This window comes from Herpailurus yagouaroundi, unplaced genomic scaffold (assembly GCF_014898765.1).
Source record: "Herpailurus yagouaroundi ecotype Mexico unplaced genomic scaffold, PumYag 192, whole genome shotgun sequence".
Taxonomy (NCBI): Eukaryota; Metazoa; Chordata; class Mammalia; order Carnivora; family Felidae; genus Herpailurus; species Herpailurus yagouaroundi.
Window position 1 is genome coordinate 19,739,764 of NW_024412423.1, and position 17,377 is coordinate 19,757,140.

Below are 17,377 nucleotides of genomic sequence, written 5' to 3' on the forward strand. Positions count from 1 at the left end.
TGAGCTGAAGTTGGATGCTTAACCAACTGAGCCACCCAGGCGCCCCAAGGGAAATATTTTTGTTTAAAGGCCAAAACTCATCAATACTTAATATATTAAGACCATCATCGTGAATGAAATCTCAGATGAAAATATACGTGTTTATCATTTTGCTTAGTACTGAGTCAGGTTTATTTATTATGACAGCTCAGTAAAAACTCATTTTTCCCCATTGCTTTGAAAGATGTTTTCACCCAAGCATATCTGTATTGGTTTCTTTTACTTAAAAGCCCCTTGGAAAAGGAATGCTGTCACAAAAATAGAACTGAGTTTCTGAAAATTTTACACAAAAGAACACAGTCCTAATCTCAATACCCCATTCTTTTGGGAAACGTCTTTATTCTTATGATACTTATTTTAGCATCTTACGTAATCATCAGAAAAGAAGGCATCAAAATCTGGACCACATCAATTAGAGGTTTTTTGTGTGCATGTGAAAATGTAAAAATAGGGTTACAATTGAATGGATACCTGTAGTTTTCCACAAAGATGTCCCCAGTCAAGTGAATGCTTGACTGTCTTTTGGGCTATCGTAGCCATGTCACTGCTTAGATACTAGGAACATACTTTAAGACCAGCTCATGGTCTATGACCACAAGATTCAGGAAGTAATGTGAGCATGGAATTACTCTGAATCTGCATACCTTCATAATTACTCAGGAAATTTTTTCATCTCAGTGGCATAACAAACTATAGGTCTTCTGTTGCCACAGATCAGTTCAGGTTGGCATTTCTTGGTCGTAGTGTAGACTTTTAAAAATTGTTAACCCATAGCAGTGTGCCAGAGCTAACTCTTGAGTTTTGGGTTTTTCCTTTAGTTTACTGTAAGACTCCATTAGAAATCAATTTAATTTATTGTACTAACTTTTAATTAAGAATTTGGAATTTTTCAGAAATAAAATTGATAGCTTTTTTTTTTAGGGTTAAATACAAATTTTGTTTCAGAGGTTCAACAAAGTTAGATGTGGAGCCAGTCTTCCTGCCACCAGAGTGGTAGTCCATTAGCTACAGTAGGTGCGATAAACTGGCTAACAGCTTTTGTACCATAATCCCATGTGGCATTTGGCTGAGTGGTCTCCTTCCTTTTTTCCATCTTTTTTTTAAACGTTTTATTTTGAAATAATTGTAGACTTAGAGAAAAATTACAAAAAATAGTACAGAAAATTCACCTCTACCCTTCACCCAGCTTTTCCTCATGTTCACAATTTATGTAACCATAAACTAGTTATCAAAACCAAGAAATTAACATTTGTGTGATGCTGTTAACTACAAACCATATTCGAATTTCAGCACTTTCCATTAATGTTGTTTTTCTGTTTCAGGATCCAACCCAGGATCCGATGTTGCATTGTTTTTATTTCTCCTTAGGCTCCTGCAGTCTTCAGCATCTCTTCATTCTTTGTTTTTCACCATCTTGATACTTTTGATCAGTATGGTCAGTTAATTTATAGAAAATCTCTGTTTGGCAAAGTGCACAGTATACAGTAGTCACCCTTATCTGCCGTTTCACTCTCTGCTGTTTCCGTTACCTGAGCTCAACTATGGTCCAGAAGCAGATGATCCTCCTGACATATATTAACAGTAGCCTCACTTGAAGTCACAAGGCCTACATCATTCTCCTCACTTCATCTCATCATATAGGCACTTTATCATCTAACATCACCACAAGAGGAGGAAGGGTACAGTACAATAAGATATGTTGAGAGAGACCACGTTCATATAACTTTTATTATAGTATATTGTTATAATTGTTTTATTAATAGTGTTAATCTCTGTGCCTAATTTATTTTTTAAAAAAAGGGTTTTTTTATAGTGTTTATTTATCTTTGAGAGAGACACAGAATCTGAAGCAGGCGCCAGGCTCTGAGCTGTCAGCACAGAGCCTGACACGGGGCTCCAAACTCCCAAACTGCGAGATCATCACCTGAGCCAAACTGACTAAGGTTAAGGTGGTTGGACACTTAACCAACTGAGCCACCCAGGCACCCCTGACTGTGCCTAATTTATAAACTCTATCATAGACTTGTCTATATAGGAAAAAACAGTATATATAAGGTTCATTTTGTATATAAGTGGGTTTGAGGCATCCACTAGGGATCATGGAATATATCTCCTGTGGAGAAGTAGGGGGGAATATTGTAATTTTTGTGAGTAAGATATGCCATCGGATACTAAAATGAGTGGGCAGAAATTTGAGGGGCGCCTGGGTGGCTCAGTCAGTTGAGCATCCAACTTCAGCTCAGGTCATGATCTCATGGTTCATGAGTTCATGCAAGCCCTGCATCAGGCTCTCTACTGTCAGTGCAGAGCCTGCTTTGGATCCTCTGTCCCCTCTCTCTCTCTGCCCCTTCCCTGCGCACAATCTCTCTCTCAAAGATAAGCATTTAAAAAAAAAAAACTTTTCTTAAGTTTGAGAAGAAATGAGATAATGACATAGTCCCAACATATTTCTCCTAATATAAGTTATTAATTACGAAGAGAAAAATAGTAACATTATAGCAGATAAATCTGGCTGATACCATGTTACCTAAGTGAACAAGATTAACATCTCTAGTAATAAGATGTAATGACATCATGTCCTCACTGATGAGATGCCCTGAGAAGGGTACAGTCACTTCTATGATATTCTTGCCAAAAATTTAGGACTTCCGTTTCATGATAAAAAAAACATTAGATAGCTTTTTTTTTTTTTTAATTTTTTTTCAACATTTATTTATTTTTGGGACAGAGAGAGACAGAGCATGAACAGGGGAGGGGCAGAGAGAGAGGGAGACACAGAATCGGAAACAGGCTCTGAGCCATCAGCCCAGAGCCCGACGCGGGGCTCGAACTCACAGACCGCGAGATCGTGACCTGGCTGAAGTCGGACGCTTAACCGACTGCGCCACCCAGGCGCCCCTAGATAGCTTATTTTTAATTGTGTGTTCTCTGTTAAGGCAAAGCATAATTGATTTGAAGGAGAAGGAAATACCAGAATTAAGAAACAAACTGCAAAATGTCAATAGAGACATACAGCGCTTAAAGAATGACATAGAAGAACAGGAAACACTCTTGGGCACAATAATGCCTGAAGAAGAAAGTGCTAAAGTATGCCTGACAGATGTTACAATTATGGAAAGATTCCAGGTAAGTTTATTGTAGTTTAAGGCAGAATAAAACTTGTTTCCTGGTGTTTTAAATGTGAAATGTGAGAGTGGTAAAAAACAGTACATCGTGTTCACGTATAGTTTGCATTTAGAGTTCCCTGTCCTGAACTGCAGATAGTCTGCTTAAACTTTACATTCCTGGGTTTCGATGTTTCATTCATAAATATGAGAGTTAAGAAGTAGTCCTGTTTATTTTCATTTTAGTCAGTTTGCTTTTGTCATTTAAGTTATTAAAATTCATTTCATCCTATTAAACTTTGTTAAAATTATATCTGAAATCAGTTGCAGATTTAGATTTTAAAATAATAGCAGTTTTTTAAGATTTTGAATAATTATAATGTAGCAAGTTTGTTAAAGGAAATAACTGTTTTATTCTTAAGATGGAACTTAAAGATGTTGAAAGAAAAATTGCACAGCAAGCAGCTAAGCTGCAAGGACTAGACTTGGGTAGAACTGTCCAGCAAGTAAACCAGGAGAAACAAGAAAAACAACACAAGTTAGATACAGGTAATAGAGTCTGTCTTCATGTACGCATAGAGACTTGATCCCAGCTTATGCTTTTTATCATAAATTTTGTATCTGTTATGTTCTTCCAGTCCACAGTATATCCACTCTTTTCTCAAAAGAGAAGTTTCCTTGCTTTGCACAACAAATTTTATTTATTTTTTTTTTTAATTTTTTTTTTTCAACGTTTATTTATTTTTATTTTTGGGACAGAGAGAGACAGAGCATGAACGGGGGAGGGGCATAGAGAGAGGGAGACACAGAATCGGAAACAGGCTCCAGGCTCTGAGCCATCAGCCCAGAGCCCGACGCGGGGCTCGAACTCACGGACCGCGAGATCGTGACCTGGCTGAAGTCGGACGCTCAACCGACTGCGCCACCCAGGCGCCCCTGCACAACAAATTTTAAATGATGGGAGGTTTTGAATGATAAGTGTCAGAGGAGCTCTACTGTTTCTGCCCTGTGATCCTTACCCATGGCTGGTCAAGAGGGGTTTTGTAGCATTTTTTACTACAGGGGGTGGGACCCATGGAAACTCAGCCTGTGTGAATTCCATAGAATCCATATAAGGAAGGCTGCTGTTTGTAGTATTTTCTGTATCCTTAACATTAGTCACGGTGTGAATGTATTTTGATGCAGTTTCCAGTAAGATTGAATTGAATCGTAAGCTTATACAGGACCAGCAGGAACAGATTCAACACTTAAAGAGTACAACAAATGAACTGAAGTCAGAGAAACTTCAGATATCCACTAATTTACAACGTCGTCAGCAACTGGAGGAGCAGACTGTGGAATTATCCACTGAAGTTCAGTCCTTATTCAGAGAGATAAAGGTAAAAAGATTCATACATACATATATGTTTTTTACCTTAGTTCAAACACATGAAGTGCTCTTTATTGCTGTAGTAGCTAAAACTATGGATATTGTGAGGATCAAATGAAAATAGTATAATTCTTTGCATGGCTCCTAGGTGATGGAACTTGTACTAATAGGTAAAGATGTCTGGGAGGATTTTGGCCATAATAAGCAAGAATTGGCTGCCTGGTTAATTAGTGAATTTCCTGTCATTGGAGGTGGTCAGCGCGTGGCTGGCTAACTACATACATGATTGTATGGGACATTTGTCTTACCTGCAGATTACTCTATCCATGGCAGACACTGCCTCCCACTCATAACACTTTTTCTGTTTGATTTGAGATGTAGTCTCAGAGTCCTTCCCAATGTAGTGAGCAGGCACATGGAATGGAAATCATTTGGCATTCCTTATCTAGATTAATCAAAATAACAATCTTACCTAGTTTTTTTCATAATTATAAACATTCACTGGGCACTAAATAAATTACTGAACCTGTCATTAAATATTATAAATGTTTCTTAAGTATTTTTTTACTACAAATTATCAGAGGCTTAGAGTGTGATATAAAATAGTAATACCTTGGGGCGCCTGGGTGGCTCAGTCGGTTAAGTGTCCGACTTTGGCTCAGGTCGTGATCTCACGGCTTGTGAGTTCAAACCCCACGTTGGGCTCTGTGCTAACAGCTCAGAGCCTGGAGCCTCTTCAGATTCTGTGTCTTTCTCTCTCTCTTTGTCCCTCCGCCACTCACACTCTGTCTCTGTCTCTCAAAAATAAATAAACATTAAAAAAAAATTTTAAATAGTAATACCTTACATTTGTATAATTTTTTTTTTCTGTTTATGAAGCCCTTTGACATTAAAGAGTTCAGTGTCTTAGTAATCCTTTTGAGATATGTGGCTATAATCTCTTTTATACAAAAGAGATTGAGACTTACAGATGTCCCATGTCTTAGCCAAGTTCATGCAGCTAGTAGGAGGCAGGGTTTTCAGATAGGTTTTCAGTGTCTAAGACATTGGACTTCACACTACACCATACCTCTTCTCGTTACGAAAAAATATACCTAACACTCAATTTAAAGAATTGTCTCTACTTTTATGGGTTCATTAGATATTTCATTAGTTATCTTAAAGTGCTTGAGGCTCATGTTTTGAACATTGATTATCATGTAATTATGCTATAGAGATGTTACAAGGCTGAATAATGTAGACTCCTGATTAGTAAAATAGTTTGTTACTTTACTTCCAAAATAGGTGTGGACACACCAACATCATTATACCTGTATGTTTTTATTACCATAAAATATCTATTTAGCCTTAGCAAAGTAAGCTTAAGGACAAAACTATCTGTTATCATCATATTCCCATCTGTAAAAGAGAGGCCTGACCTGAAAAGCATTCCTCTTCTTTGGCCACTTAGAGTTGACATGTGCCCCTACAAACTCATAAAAACTTATACCTGAAGGCACATACCCATATAACTGGGAGCACATGGCCTGGATTAGGAATCAAGTCATTGGCTGAAGTAGTATATAGCATAAGGGCTAAGAAGAAGACTCTGGAGCTAAACGAAATTTGGATACTGGATTCTTCATTTACTGGCTGTTGTGACCTCAAATCATTTGTATGCCTGTTTACTGATCTGAAATATGGGATGGTAGGGTTTATATAGAGTGTTTGGAAGGAGCAAATGAGTTAATTTTTAAAGCCTGGTACATACAAAGTACTTTGATTAGGACTATAAAGTCTGACACCTGAAATAAGATAATGGAATATAATATAAAATTCTGTATTTTATATTTTTAGGATGCTAAAGAGCAGTTAAGCCCTTTAGAAACCACATTGGAGAAGTTCCAGCAGGAAAAAGAAGAATTAATCAATAAAAAAAATACAAGCAACAAAATAGCACAGGATAAAGTAAGATTTGATTTATATTTTTGTTATATACATATATTAAACTTATGTTCAGAGCATGATGTTAGATACTAGCATTTCACATGAAATTAAAAACATAAGATAAATAGTATTTTGAGATTTGTGACATAATCCTAACATTAAAAATTCTCATTAGGGGTGCCTGGTGGCTCATTGGATTAAGCGTCCGATGTCAGGTCAGGTCATGATCTTGCACTTTGTGGGTTTAGGCTCCACATCAGGGTCTTTGGTGACAGCTGGAGCCTGGAGTCTACTTCAGATTCTGTATCTCCCTCTGTCTCTGCCCCTCCCCTGCTTGTGCTCTGTCTCTCTCTCTCAAAAATAAACAAACATTGGGGGCACCTGGGTGGCTCAGTCGGTTAAGCGTCTGACTTTGGCTCAGGTCATGATCTCGTGGTTCGTGAGTTCGAGCCCCGTGTCGGGCTCTGTGCTGACAGCTCAGAGCCTGGAGCCTCTTTCTGATTCTGTGTCTCCCTCTCTCTCTCTCTGACCCTCCCCCATTCATGCTCTGTCTCTCTCTGTCTCAAAAATAAATAAAACGTTTTAAATAAATAAATAAATAAACAAACAACATTAAAAAGAATTCTTGGGGGGTGCTGCCTGGGTGGCTCGGTCAGTTAAGCGTCCATCTCTTGGTTTTGGCTCAGGTCATGGTCTTGAGGTTCGTGGGTTCAAGCCCTGTGTCAGGCTCTTCACTGACAGCACAGAGCCTGCTTGGGAGTCTCTCTCTCTCTCTCTCTCTCTCTCTCTCTCTCTCTCCCTCCCTCCCTCCCTCCCTCCCCCCACCCTCTCTCTCCCCCCCTCTCCCTCCCTCCCTCTCCCTCCCCCTCTCTTTCCCTCTCCCTCTCTTTCCCTCTCCCTCTCTTTCTCTCTCTCTCCCTCTGTCTCTGCCCCTGCCCAACTTTCTCTCTCTCTCTCAAAATAAATAAATAAACTTTACAAAATTAAAAAAATTCTGGTTGCACCTGGGTGGCTCATTTGGTTAAGTGTCTGACTCTTGGTTTCAGCTCATGTCATGATATCATGGTTCGTGGGTTTGAGCCCCACACAGGTTCTATGCTGACAGTGCAGAGCCTGCTTGGGATTCTCTCTGTCCCTCTCTGCCTCTTTGTCTCTCTCTTCCCCCCTCTTTCAAAATAAATAAACTTTAAAAAACTTCTTGTTAGAGTAAGGATTAATATTAAATTATTTTGCTTCTTGATCTAAAATAGAAGTTGAGAATAGAGATTTCTTTAATCCATTCCCATAAACAGTAAGGGGAATTATCTCAGATTATAACATTTGCAGTTGATGGAAACTGGAACACAAAGCTCCAGCTTCTAAGCCAGTGTTTCACTGTGTTCATCTATGAAGTTTTTGTTACCTTATTTCCTTGGAAATAAATCTTCTTAAATGCTCTGGTATAAATAAACATTAGTATTAAATAAATACTAAAATATATTTTCACAGATGAATGATATCAAAGAGAAAGTTAAAAATATTCATGGTTATATGAAGGATATTGAGAATTATATTCAAGATGGGAAAGATGAGTATAAGAAGGTAATTTAAAACTTAAAATTATTTATTTACTTATAATTTTTTTTCTTGTAAAAATTCTTCAAAGAATTTTCTTTTTTGTAGCAAAAAGAAAATGAACTCAATAAAGTGATAGCTCAACTAAGTGAATGTGAGAAACACAAAGAAAATATAAATAAAGAGATGGGAATCATGAGACAAGATATTGATACACAGAAGGTAGGTCTTTTTTGTTAGTAGCTTATGATATCACTTATGCCAGTCTTTATGTTTTCATTTTTACTTTTACTTTCAGTAGATCCGTTGGATAAACATACATACAGAGAAAAGCAGTTGTAAGAACATAGTCTTTTCTTCCTTTCAATTTTATTTCTCTTAAAAGACACATTTAGTAAAAGTATAAACATAAAATATTTTAAATATAAAATTTTAAACATAAAATTAAACCAATTTTATAAATTAAAATTCTCCCTCCCCTCTGCCAATTCCCGGTCTCACTCCTGGATGTCATTACTGGTAACAGTTTTTTGTTCGTTCGTATAGAAGTTGCTTATTCATATCAACAGGTGGGTAGATCATTATCTGTGTGTACGTGTGTGTGTGTGTGTGTGTGTGTGTGTGTGTGTATATACACTTTTTACATATGGGATCATACCATTGTTGATATTCTACACCTTTTTTCACTTAGCGCAATTTGGTCTTACATACCAGGTCATCTCATCCACCCACCACATTCTTTGTAATGATGATGAAATACTCCATTTTGTGTGTGTACCGTAAGTTGATTACTTTTTTCTTATTGCAAGTGGTGGCAATGAATATCCTACATATATCTTTATTTTTTATTTCTTTTCTTAATGCAAGATAAAGTCACACGAAACAGGATGGAGGTATAATAATCTTAAAAGTTACAACCAAAATATCTATATATTAAGTCATTTTTCAATTGATTCCTATTTCATTTTCCCTATTAAGGAAATTAATTTCTGCATTGTAATTAAAATCACATTGAGAAATTATCTTGTTAAAGATAATTCCTTATGTAAGCATTGTAGTTAATGTCTTTAAAAGCTGTATCATTTCTTTCTTCCTGCTGTTTTAAACAAAATTTGCTATATGAGTGCTTTAATCACCTAGTTATAAATGATGGTTAAAATCTTTTTGAAGATCAGCTCTATCACCTGTCTGCAGGGCTTCTAGCCATAGGGCCAGGTATTTCAAATATATAAATATTAGTGAAAAGTAAATCTCTACCACCTAGAGGTGCCTGACTGGCTCAGTCAGTGGGGTATGCAGTTCTTGATCTCAGGGTTGTGAGTTCAAAGCCCATGTTAGTTGTAGAGATTCCTTAAAAATAAAGTTTTTTTGGGGGCGCCTGGGTGGCGCAGTCGGTTAAGCGTCCGACTTCAGCCAGGTCACGATCTCGCGGTCCGTGAGTTCGAGCCCCGCGTCAGGCGCTGGGCTGATGGCTCAGAGCCTGGAGCCTGTTTCCGATTCTGTGTCTCCCTCTCTCTCTGCCCCCTCCCCCATTCATGCTCTGTCTCTCTCTGTCCCAAAAATAAACAAACGTTGAAAAAAAAATTAAAAAAATAAATAAATAAATAAAATAAAGTTTTTTTTTTTTAAATAAAATCTTTTAAAAAAAGTAAATCTTTGCCATCTCATAAATGCTGAATAACTATAAATATATGATGGTGTGTATAACAACGTTTAGTTACTCACTAGTTTACATAGGGATGGTCTATTTAAAATCACAGTCTAGGGGCGCCTGGGTGGCGCAGTCGGTTGAGCGTCCGACTTCAGCCAGGTCACGATCTCGCGGTCCGTGAGTTCGAGCCCCGCGTCGGGCTCTGGGCTGATGGCTCAGAGCCTGGAGCCTGTTTCCGATTCTGTGTCCCCCTCTCTCTCTGCCCCTCCCCCGTTCATGCTCTGTCTCTCTCTGTCCCAAAAATAAATAAACGTTGAAAAAAAAAAAACTTTAAAATCACAGTCTATAAATCGTTCATGTTCCTCCATATATAAACATATGTAGAGGTCGTTAAGATTTGCCCATTTGTGACCCTTAAGTTGATGGTCTAAACTTTAGTAGATCTGACTGTATTAGTTTACTTTTGTAACCTTCCTTGTTCCAGAAATTATTTAGTAAGTTATATACATAGAGCAATGCCAAATAACATTTTAAGTTAGTGGAAAAATGAGACACTATGGCAATATGGACAAGAAGGTAAAACCAGGAGAGTAGTAAGTATATAAATGTAGCCCATGAAATGTGATATGCTTGTTAAAGATTTTAGTAGTCACGTGAAGATGGGAAGTCACAAAGTTAAGATTTACATTGTCTCAGAGGTGAAAGGAAACCAGTTCCCTGTAATCAAACCAGAGAAAAATGTCTCCCATAGGCATTTATGGCAAGAAGGACACTGTGTAGATTAATAAAAATAGGTCTTTAGCAAATGTCTTGGGGCTTTTAAATTTTTTTAATGTTTATTTATTTTGGGGGGGGGGGGCAGGAGGCAGAGAGAGAGAGGGAGACACAGAATCCAAAGCAGGCTCCAGGCTCTGAGCTGTCAGCATAGAGCCTGATGCTGGGCTGGAACTCCCAGAACTGTGAGATCATGACCTGAGCCAAAGTCAGATGCTTAACTAATTGAGCTACTCAGGTGCCCTGCTTTTTTTTTCCCCCACACAGTGTGTTTCAGCATCTTTTTTTATCTTTCCTTGATGAGGTGTTCTTTGGAAGGTGGTGTGATTAAAGCCTAAGATAAATGTTGGAGTGTTTAGAGAACTAGGGGCACCCATTAGAATCACTTGGGTTTACCACTCCCAGGATACAACCAAGAAAATTTTAAACATGTTCACATAAAAACTTGTATAAGAATATTCATAGCAGCGTTATTCACAGTAGTCAAAATATGGAAATAACCCAAATGGTCATCAACTGATGAATGGATAAATGTGGTATATCCATATGTATTAGGGTTCTCCAGAGAAACAGAACCAATAGGATATATACCGATATACAAATTTATATAAAGGAGTTTATTATAAGGAATTGGCTCACGTGATTGTAGAGTCTGAGAACTCCCAAGATGTGTAGTTGGCAAGATGGAGACCAAGGGAAGCCAATGGTATAGTTCTAGTCTGAGTTTGAAGGCCTGAGAACAAGGAGAGCCAAGGTTTCAGTTCAAGCCTAAAGGCGGGAAAAGACCACTGTTCCAGCTTAGACATTCAGGCCAGCGAAGTTACCTCTTACTTGGAGGTTTTTGTTCTTTTCAGGTCATTGTCAGTTAATGTGATGAGGCTCACCCACATTGCGGGGGTGGGGGGGACAGTCTGTTTTAGTCTCCCAATTCAAATGTTCATTTCAAGACATACTCAGAATAATGTTCCACCAACATTTCCAAACATATGTCTAAGCACCCCATGGCCCAGTCAGGTTGACACATAACATTAACCCTCACTCATGGAAAATTATTCAGCCTCAAAAAGGAATGAAATATTGATATATGCTACAACATGGATAAACCTTGAAAACAACATGCTAAGTGATCAAAGAATCCAATCACAAAAGACCACATACTGTATTATTCTTTCTATATGAAATGCAGATATCCATAGGGACAGAAAGCAAATTAGGGTTGCCAGGGGCTAGGGGAAGGAGAGAGAAGGGAATCAATTGACTGCTAATGTGTTAGTGTATTTCCTTCAGGGGTGGTAAATGTTCTGAAATAAGATAGTAGTAATTGTGGCATAATCTTGTGAATATACTAAAACCACTGAGTTACACACTTTAAAATGGTGAATTGTATGGTATATGAATTACATCTCAGTTTTCTAAAAAAAAAAAAAAAATCACCTGTGTTATTAAAAATATACATGTCTGGGTTTCCATTATAGGCCAATAAATCAGAATTTCTGGGGCATGAGCAGAGGCATGTATGCTTTGTTAAAGTTCCCCAGGGGTTCTGAGTCACTGAGCTAGAGCATTGCGAGCTTCCAAGCTATCCTCTAGAATTACATGGTCTTTTTCCCAACCAGACTTGATGGGCATTGAACTGCATCTATTCAGTGTGCTATTTTATCAAAGTTGCCTAGGAGGCAGCTAATTTTTAGGTTTGCTTTAGGTATCCCACTGCATGCATTAACTGTCATCTGAGCTGGATGACTGGAGTTAATATTTAAAATTGAGCCTAACAGTACCTTATTTCATGATTAAGCTCTACTAAATTTAGTCCACAGAATAAAAAATTTGGTAGTTTAATAACCTGCCTCCCTCCTTTCTTAGATGAAAGGAACTTTTGCCCCAGGTCACAAAAGCAACAATAGAAGGAGAACTTGACCGTACGTTGTCAAATTGCTCCTATAACAGAAAAACAGTTCTGTTGTATTATAACTGCATCTGGCTTTCTTTTCTCTTTCTCCAGTAGTTTGTTTTGTAAACAATAATTGGAATTCTCAAGGACACATTTAACCCAAAAAGCTTTTCCCTATCAATTACTGAGTCGGGCACTGTGCTGGTTACATATGTTCACTCATTTAATCTTCATATCAGCTCTGTATGACAGGTGGTATTATTATCACCATCTTATAAGTAAACTGAGGCTCAGAATTTAAACTAATTTGCCCAAAGTCATCAAATATGAGAGCTTTGTAATGCTGAGATTTGAGCCTAGATGTACCTGAGTCCAAAACTTTTGCTCCTTAACCACCGTGCTGTATACTGTCTTCCAGAATGACAGTTAAGGGCAACTAGAAGCTGACCTTAAAAAAAAAAAAAAGAAATGCTTAGCTTTCTGTTACTAATAATGAAACAGTCCAAGCATAGTCTACTATGGGAGAATTTTTGAAAGTCACAGCAGCTGCAGTGGTACATTAGGTTGCCTTGGCAACAAAAGGACATTTACAACTGTATCATTTATATGTATATTTGTATTACTGTTTGCAGGAAAACTGAAGGTGGCCTTAATGACAGTTTAAGAAAATACCTATCTCAAATTACTGAATCATAGATGGGAGACTTAAGCATGTGACAGAAGTCCTGGGCTTCCCTTCTTCTCACTCACCTCCCAGATCCTTATTCCTTAGTAATTCCTGTGCCATTACTGTTGGCAAGAAGATAACTGCCACAAGTCTGCCCCTCCCTCCCACTTCCCACACCACTGAGTTTATTTCAGTTGCAAGGATTACTGCAGGAGGGTCCTAGCTTCCTCTTTGAAAAGTCCAGACTGTGAACTTGGGATGAGTTTCCTATATTCAGGCTTTTATGAGCCAAACCTGTTTCTGCAAGATTTTTTTGTCTACATTCCAAAGAGTCACCTTATAAGCTATTTGTTTGGCTCTTGACAGCCTAGTCCACAATCACCAGGGTAATTACTGAAATAATTATCTTGGTGTTGCTGCTGCCGCTAAGTGACTGGGTTTCTTTTTTAAGGACAGAAGTACTCAGAACAGCCAACTTTTAAATTTTTCAATTCAGTTCAATGGCCAGGGAAAGTGTCATCACTATGTAGATATATACTATTTTTGTGAAATTTCTGACTGTCTTGTGACTGTCATTTGTCAGCTTGAAAGTAAAGGTCTATCTGACATACCTAACGCTTCTTACAACCTTGGTACATGTTAGGGGACAGATACAAATAGGGGAAAAAAAGTGGGGGAGACTGATAGTATATTTCTCTCTTGTGATCTTTTACATCAGTAGTCTCTCTTGTGGGGTTCCCATGCAAGATGATCCAATGAGGCATTAAGTATAAAATACTACAACATCTAGTTATATTCTTTTATTTCATCTTTTAAATATCTGTTTTGTGTATTTATGACCCAGCCATATTTTTCCAGGCCTCAAGATCCCTTCACAGTGGCTTATTCCCCCTCTGTTGAGTTTAACATGATTCCAAGTAAAGGCAGAATTAGTACCACCTGTCAACAGCTGTATATTGAGTCTCATGTTGGTAACTTGATTGTTTTTGTTAACCAATTTAATATTATTTAGATACAAGAAAGATGGCTACAAGATAACCTTACTTTAAGAAAAAGAAATGAGGAACTAAAAGAAGTTGAAGAAGAAAGAAAACAGCATTTGAAGGAAATGGGTCAAATGCAGGTCTTACAAATGAAAAAGTATGTTTGTAAAAGGAGCCTTTAAAGATCTTTTTATTGAAATGTAAACAATATTCAGTATATTTTTTAAAAAAGAATTTTAGCATAAGTCTACCTTGAGGCTTACAGGGAGGTGAATGGATTTTTTTTATGCAACTATATGTCAGGGCTTTACGAATTGAATTACCAAAGAAGTGATAAAGAATTTGTAGTCATACTGGAGTGATGGGCAGGATTACAAATGCAAAGTCCCCAGATCTCCCCAGTTAGCTATTTAAAAATCTCTTTCATATATTGAAAAAATCAAACTTTATAACTGGAAGAGCTCTTCATCTTCAGTCTCATTTTTAAAGCATGAGGACATTGAGACCCAGAAAAAAAAAATCCACAGGAAATTATGATGAAGGCCTGGAATGTAACCCAGATATCCTAGCTCCCAAGCCTCAGCTCTTTAACATTGCATTGTTAGCATTGTTAGAAGTTGAAAGAGTGAAGCTTTTAGAAGATACTTAAAATCGAAACAATTTATTCTTTGCTACTGAAGAAAAGCCAGGTATTTTTATAACTTCTTCTGTGCCTGGTACATAACAGTGATGTCTATATTCATTCAGACTACTAAGTAGGTCTGATCTTTTTCCAGTCTGTCTTCAACTAGCGTGCAACAGAAATATCAACAAAACATAATCAGGCCAGTTCTGTAAGAATGTCCATAAACTGGAGAACAGTGCTTAATAAGAGGTGCTTAATACATAACTGTTAAATGAGTAAGGTTTTTAAAACACATATTCAAATCTGTATTACCTCCCAACTTATCAGAAAAGTTTGTGTATTTTACCTTTTGGGGTTATAATTATGCTTCTATTTGGGCAAGTGAGATTTTGTAGATTACAAACTTTTATTAATACCACAGAAACTAATAGTTTGAGATGAAACTGTATTTTGTCTCTGATGTACTGTGAACAAAATGATGACCCTTCTTAGTAACTTCTCAGTGTTGATAATTGTGCATTCTTGGTTCACAGTCAGAATTCTGTGAATTTGTAATTTAATCACTGACATCACTTTTTTTTAGGTTAGTGCTTAAAGTAAGGAATTTGTTCAGTGTTCAGAGTTCCTTATTCGGCACACAGAAATCAGCTGTTTAGAAACCTGGATGCTTCAGAGATTTGGGAAGGAAGAAAATTTTCTTTAGTACTAAAGCCTTAATAAGGAGACTTATTATATATCTAAAAAGATCCAGCTTTTCCATTTCAGGCTGCTAAAAGCTAAAAATTGTCTTTAATTGTCATTTTTACCTTCTGTAGTGATCATCAGAAATTGGAAGAAAAAATAGATAATATAAAAAGAAATCACAGTTTGGCAATAGGGCGACAGAAAGGTTATGAGGAAGAAATTATACATTTTAAGAGAGAACTTCGAGAACCTCAATTTCGGGATGCGGAGGAAAAGTACAGGGAAATGATGATTGTCATGAGAACAACAGAGCTTGTGAACAAGGATCTGGACATTTATTATAAGACCCTTGACCAGTAAGTAATGGACTGGGGATTTGGTTTCCACGGCAGTATCGGCTAGCATGTTTTAGTCATATTTTCCCTTTTCTTACTTTTTTATATATAGTTGATACATACCAAAGAATGGAAATAAATATGTGTGTACGCATACACATGCATGCTTAAGTTACAAAGTTAAGTTTTAAAGCATTAAAATCTTAAAGACTACTCCTGATACCACCCTCCACACCCATTCCAAGAACTCTTGCATTACTACTAGGTGGGATCCACTTAGTAGCTCCTCATCTCAACCTTCTGTCCTCTTCGCTCCCCAGAACCACTGACATAGATTTTTGCTTTCTCTGCTTCAAAATAATAATAATAATAATAATAATAATAATTTTATCATATGTACTTTGGGTTTTTTTTTTTTAGCTTTTAAAAAAAATACCATATTCTGTGTCCTCTTCAAGGATTTGCCTTTTTTATCTGGTTTTTATATACTCAGGTTGTTTATAGCTATACTTCATTCATTCATTTTCTCTGATGTACAAAATTGTCATGGAAGTACACCATGTTGTATCCATTTTCCTAGAGATGGACATATTGTGCTATTTTTAGGTCTTTACTGATAGAACCTTTGCTGCTAGGAACATTCTTGTGATGTCTTCTGGAGCAAAAGTATGAGATTGTCTCGGGCATACGTAGGAGTAAAATTGTTGGCACTAAATTTTACAAAATAATGTTAAATTTGTCTTCCAAGGACTTTAAACTGCACTGCTAGCAGAATGTAAAGCTTTTCTCTGATGCATCGTCTGACACTGATTTTGTCAGTTTATTAGTTTTAGTGAATCTGATGGGTTTACAATGGTAAATCATTTTGGTCTTCATTTGCAGTCCCCTGATTTCTGATGATCTACCTTCCTTCCTTCCTTCTCTTCCTTCTCTTCCTTCCTTTTGTTCCTTCCTTCTCTTCCTTTTCTCTTTCTTTCTTTCTTTCTTTCTTTCTTTCTTTCTTTCTATTCAAGTTAGTTAACAACATACAGTGTATCTTGGCTTCAGGAGTAGAACCCATTGATTCATTTCTTATATATGACACCCAGTGCTCATCCAAAAAAAGTGTCCTCCTTTGTGCCCATCATCCATTTAACCCCACCCACCTACCTCCCCTCCAGCAGCCCTCAGTTTGTTCTCTGTAGCATCTTTCCACGTTTAATCTTTTTTTTCCCGTTTGAAATGCTTGTGTGTTTCACCTATTTGTAATGTCTTAATGAGAGTGGTAGTGATCTGCATATGTTCTTTATCTCTTCTGCATTTCAATTTTTTTTAGTTATATGTATTATAAATATCTTCTCAAACTTTTTATGTTCATCTTTACACCTTCTTACAGTGTCTTTTAATGAACAGGTTTGATTTAAAGTTAGTTGAATTCACAGATCTTTTTTAAAATTTTATTTATTTATTTTTAATGTTTATTTTTGAGAGAGAGCGCGCAAGAGTGCGAACAGGGAAGGAGCAGAGAGAGGGAGACAGAGGACTCGAAGTGGACTGTTTAATGAAAGTGGAGAGCCCACCAAGGGACTTGAACTTACAAACTGTGAGATCATGACCTGAGCTGAAGTTGAATGCTCAACAGACTGAGCCACCCAGCCACCCCACAAATTTTTTTTTTTTAATTTTTTAAAATGTTTATTTTTGAGAGAGAGAGAAAAACAGAGCACAAGCAAGGGAGGAGCAGAGAGAACAGGAGACACATAATTAGAAGCAGGCTCCAGGCTCCAAACTGTCAG

The 17,377-nt window shown here is 37.2% G+C and overlaps 1 protein-coding gene across 4 annotated transcripts in view; it reads left to right on the plus strand.

Annotated features, from left to right (window-relative positions):
- Positions 1–17,377, plus strand: part of RAD50 (RAD50 double strand break repair protein) — a 97,137-nt gene that overhangs the window by 34,114 nt on the left and 45,646 nt on the right. For 3 of the 4 annotated variants that reach the window (XM_040444426.1, XM_040444425.1, XM_040444428.1), the window contains 8 exons: positions 2,976–3,165; positions 3,566–3,692; positions 4,329–4,522; positions 6,349–6,459; positions 7,927–8,019; positions 8,101–8,214; positions 13,988–14,115; positions 15,399–15,623. In XM_040444426.1, coding sequence (XP_040300360.1) covers positions 2,976–3,165; positions 3,566–3,692; positions 4,329–4,522; positions 6,349–6,459; positions 7,927–8,019; positions 8,101–8,214; positions 13,988–14,115; positions 15,399–15,623 — 1,182 coding nt within the window. The remainder of the gene's footprint in view (positions 1–2,975; positions 3,166–3,565; positions 3,693–4,328; positions 4,523–6,348; positions 6,460–7,926; positions 8,020–8,100; positions 8,215–13,987; positions 14,116–15,398; positions 15,624–17,377) is intronic. The other variant, XM_040444427.1, reaches the window with a different exon arrangement.